Raw genomic sequence first — 4,993 nt, forward strand, 5'->3', positions numbered from 1 at the left:
TCTCGCACTCACCTTGTCATCCGCCATCTTGTCCGGCAACGCAACCGCACTAACACGCAGCCACACTGCCGGCTGTTCGATGCGCTCTGTGTCTCCAGTCACGTGGTTTGAGCGATGAGTCGGTGATCGATTGCCATAAGGCGGAGTGGAGCCCAGCTGTCAGGTCACATGGTGTGCAACATGGGCAGCCTGAGCCCAGCACTCCCAGTGTCTACTGCTGGAAAGGATACATCCTAGCAATCTGCAGGCTAGGTATCACTTCGCCCCAATTCATTGCTTAGTGAATAAACTCTTTTTTTGGCACTTGTCTTTATACCACATCACCAGCCATAGACTGGCACTAAGTTCTATTCTGAGGGGTCTATCTATTAAAACTTGGAATAAATGTAATGAATTAGTTTAAAATAAACACAGTGTGACTGTAGTAGGAAAAATGTTTTCATATTGGCTATTTGTGCCAGATTTTCTCAATAGTTTTTTTCAATTCATGTGAAATTGTTGTTTACTGAATAACATAGCAAGAGAAGGATTAAAGGAATTCTCCAGGCACCATAGCAACTTAATCTAAATGAAGTTGTCATGGTGCCAGGAGGCCCCCGGGCGCACTCATTCCTCAAGCAGTTAAACTGTTAATGAATGGTTTAACTCCAAATATGACTACAGCACCGATGTCAACTCCTCCCAGGCGGCGTCTGGCTTCTGAAATTTCAGTTTCAGGAAGAGCGGAGTGCCGCCAGGCAGGGGTGCCGCTGACTGGCTGAGAGCGATCAGCTGACCCCCTTAACCAATCCCCATTCACAAAACTGGCTTGGAAAGTTACGTACCTCTTCCAAGCCAATTTTATCACTGAATCCATAAAACATCTGCAACATAGAACAAAAGGCGGCAAGTGCCCATGCCCCCCTTCCCCTCCACCCCACAGAATTTGCCTTTAATTTAACAGGGGCCTAATATTGAGAGTGCCAATAAATATAATGGGTTTGCCCTTTCTTGGAAAATGTTGAGTGGATATCTCTCAGTTGCCCCTGCGTGCACAGTCCTGCATTCTAACAATGACTTTCCATACACATATAGACCTGCTTTAACACATTGATCGTCCACTCATTTACCCTTTACTCGCCTACAGTCCTGCATTTACACATTTATAGATTCTACCGAGATTCTAATCTGGATTTCAGAGATGGTGTTTTCCTATACTTTTAATAGTTTGTCTATTTGTGAGTTATTACAGGCTTGCTCTAAACATCATAATGAGACAATGATTAATTAGAAATATTATGGTGTAAAGAGTTGCCCCACTCTGCGTCTTTCAGTTTAAAGTATCTTATAATTTGCAAAAATCTCTGCAGCTATAAGACTGCTTTCTGGGTCAGTGACATAAAAGGGACAATTATATATATATTATTTTATGTCCAGGGTTCATCCAACTTGTACAGTGCCTTGCAAAAGTATTCACTCCCCTTGACTTTTGACCTATTTTGTTACATTACAGCCTTAAGTTCAATGTTTTATTAATCTGAATTTTATGTGATGGATCAGAACACAATAGTCTAAGTTGGTGAAGTGAAATGAGAAAAATATATACATAAAACTATTTTTTTTAGAAATAGAAAACAGAAAATTGGCATGTGCGTATGTATTCACCCTCTTGGTTATGAAGCCCATAAAAAGCTCTGGTGCAACCAATTGCCTTCAGAAGTCACATAATTCGTGAAATGATGTCCACCTGTGTGCAATCTAAGTGTCACATGATCTGTCATTACATATACACACCTTTTTTGAAAGGCCCCAGAGGCTACAACACCTAAGCACAAGGTACCACTAACCAAACACTGCCATGAAGACCAAGGAACTCTCCAAACAAGTAAGGGACAATGTTGTTGAGAAGTACAAGTCAAAGTTAGGTTATAAAATAATATACATATCTTTGATAAACCCCAGGAGCACCATCAAATCTATCATAACCAAATTGAAAAAACATGGCACAACAGCAAACCTGCCAAGAGACAGCCGCTCACCAAAACTCACGGACCGGGCAAGGAGGGCATTAATCAGAGAGGCAGCACAGAGACCTAAGGTAACCCTGGAGAAGCTGCAGAGTTCCACAGCAGAGACTGGAGTATCTGTACATAGGATGACAATAAGCCGTACGCTCCATAGAGTTGGGCTTTATGGCAGAGTGGCCAGAAGAAAGCCATTACTTTCAGCAAAAAACAAAATGGGACCTTTTGAGTATGCGAAAAGGCATGTGGGAGACTCCCAAAATGTATAGAGGAAGGTACTCAGGTCTGATGAGACTAAAATTTAACTTTTTGGCCATCAAAGAAAACTCTATGTCTGGCACAAACCCAACATAATACATCACCCAAAGAACACCATCCCCACAGTGAAACATGGTGGTGGCAGCATCATGCTGTGGGGATGTTTTTCAGTAGCCAGGACTGGGAAACTGGTCACAGTTGAGGGAAAGATGGATGGTTCTAAATACAGGGATAGCTCATAGAGACTTATGCAAAGTGACTTGGAGCTGTGATTGCCGCAAAAGGTGACTCTACAAAGTATTGACTTTAGGGGGTTGAATAATATGCACATTGACTTTTTCTGTTATTTTGTCCTATTTGTTGTTTGCTTCACAATAAAACAAAAACATCTTCAAAGTTGTGTGCATGTTCTGTAAATTAAATGATGGAAATCCTCAAACAATCAATGTTAATTCCAAGTTGTGAGGCAACAAAACACGAAAAATGCCAAGGGGGGGGAATACTTTTGCAAGGCACTGTATGTGTGACCTAAATGGTCCTCTGTTGTGCCTAATCATTAAATTCATTAAGCATCAGTACCCAAAAATGAATAACAATCACCTAATAAGGTTTATAGCGATACTGACGGGCACACTGCCATGTTCGGGATGAGTAGGTTGAGAAATAGGCAAATTAAATCACACAGAGACCGAGTTGGACATAGAAATTCACATCACACTTTATTGAATACACAGGTATCCAAATTCGTCTTAAGATGCATCTAATGATTAATAATTGTGCATGCATTCCAGCTTAAATGATCAAACAGCTTAAGTATATCGATATCAGCCTAAAATACATAACCATAAGAGAAGTTCGTTGTCACTCCGCTGCACACGACTGGGGGAACTCTGGCAGTTAGGCTGGAGGGATCCTCTGCGCCGGGAAAACAAACAAAAACCTGCACCACGGGGGCGGAGCCTGAACGCCGAGCGAGCTGGACGCAGCAAGCCGGAGCTCCTGGCTAACGGGCTAAAATAACGACTTAAACAAGGCAAAAACAACGGATATTTAAGCCCAATACCCACCTCAGGACGGGGGCTCCCAGACAAACGGATAGGCACCAAACTCGGGTGTACCCCTTCTTGAGTACCTGGGAACCCTGCTGTGGCCTACCCGGAGGGGAGCTGAGTGGAAGCGACCGATCCACTCGCACTCTGGAAATGGAGCCTGTAGCACTCCTACCCCCCCCCCCCCTCTGGACCGGCGGGGGTTATCCCGGTCCCTCCCAAGCGACCTACAGACCTGATCCGCACATCCCCACTGCACCGAGCCACGCGACCCTGATTGGGGATCCAAAATGGCGGGGCTTTCCCTCTTGAAACCGCATGGCGAAGGCTCTAAGCGAGAGACACAGCAAAACAAATCGAGCCCGGCCAAAGAGGCGGCTCAGGAGCAATCAACTACCAAGCGACCACCTGTAACGCTCAATTGTTGATAAGATGGAAACAACTGCAGATTTCTGAGGTTGATAATGTTTATTACTTTAAATAAAAAAAGATAATCAAATTGAACTGTCTCTTTAATTCCTGGCAGGTTATAACCAGCAGCGGTGTTTGAAGTTGTTTTAGGATAAGGTAAATTTAACACAACCAGCGAGAAGTTCCAAATTAGGATGCAGATAATTAATAAGTAGGTGTTGGAAACAAGATTATGAGTTGATGTGGAGCAGATAGCGAACCACTTAGATTTAGGATGGTTATATATTAAGTTTGAGCCAATCTGGTTTACTTAACTTATGAAGGAGTGATAATCCAAATTGGTGATGGAGATTCCACAGAGAATCGAGGTTGCAGCAGGCAAGAGAATATCCAAAAAACAGTCCGAGGTCGTAGGAGAGGAGAAGGAGGGTAAATGATTAAACAGTCCGGGTCCGATACACAGTAGAAGTAAATATTCAGTTTGAAGTTCGCGGGAGCTTTCGAGTTGATCCAGCACTGTGGTGTTGACGCGGACTCTCTATGAACCCTGGGAACGACCACGTCATAGGAGGGGGAGTGGCCGCGCTCCGAGAACCCGGAAGTCCACGGTTAGCGAATGCCGGAAGGTCTGACAGAACCCCCCTCATAAGAAGCAGCCACCGGATGCTGTCAACGAGGTCTGGATGGGTAGCGAGCATGGTACGCGTTGATAAGTCGACGAGCATGCACCGCGGAGGACGACACCCATGAGTCTTCGTCAACTCCGTAGCCCTTCCACCGGACAAGATATTGTAAGGAACCACGATGGATTCGTGAGTCGAGAATCCTCTGAACCTCGTATTCCTCTTCACCTTGTACCAGAATGGGATCAGGAGTGGTATGAACATCCCTCATGAAAGGGTCGGAGTGGTGTGGTTTAAGCAACGACACATGGAAGACTGGATGCAGTTTCATGGTAGGTGGAAGTTTCAATCTAACCACGTTTTCGTTGATGAGTGACAATATACGAAAAGGGCCAAGGAAGAGTGAACTTAGTTTCTTTGAGGGACGGTTGGTAACAATGTTTTTTGAAGAGAGCCATACTAGATCACCAACCTTGTAAGTAGGGGAAGGTCGTCTACCAGTATCGAAGAACTTTTTCTGAGCAGATGATGCATTTTTAAGGTTATCACGTAACCTGAGGAAGAGGGCAGACATGAACGAGTTATGGTTGGAGACGTATGGATTAGAAGAAGGAAGTCCTTGATCGGGGAATGAAGAAGGATGGAATCC

General features: G+C 44.2%; 1 protein-coding gene across 1 annotated transcript in view; it reads right to left on the reverse strand.

Annotated features, from left to right (window-relative positions):
• LOC134602761 (SLC35A4 upstream open reading frame protein) overlaps nt 1–97 on the reverse strand; it is a 13,766-nt gene extending 13,669 nt beyond the window's left edge. The window contains exon 1 of the mRNA XM_063448059.1: nt 13–97. Within this exon, the coding sequence (XP_063304129.1) occupies nt 13–27 (15 nt within the window). The 5' untranslated portion in view covers nt 28–97. The remainder of the gene's footprint in view (nt 1–12) is intronic.
• Nucleotides 98–4,993: the final 4,896 nt, after the last annotated feature.

Source organism: Pelobates fuscus, chromosome 3, assembly GCF_036172605.1.
Source record: "Pelobates fuscus isolate aPelFus1 chromosome 3, aPelFus1.pri, whole genome shotgun sequence".
NCBI lineage: Eukaryota > Metazoa > Chordata > Amphibia > Anura > Pelobatidae > Pelobates > Pelobates fuscus.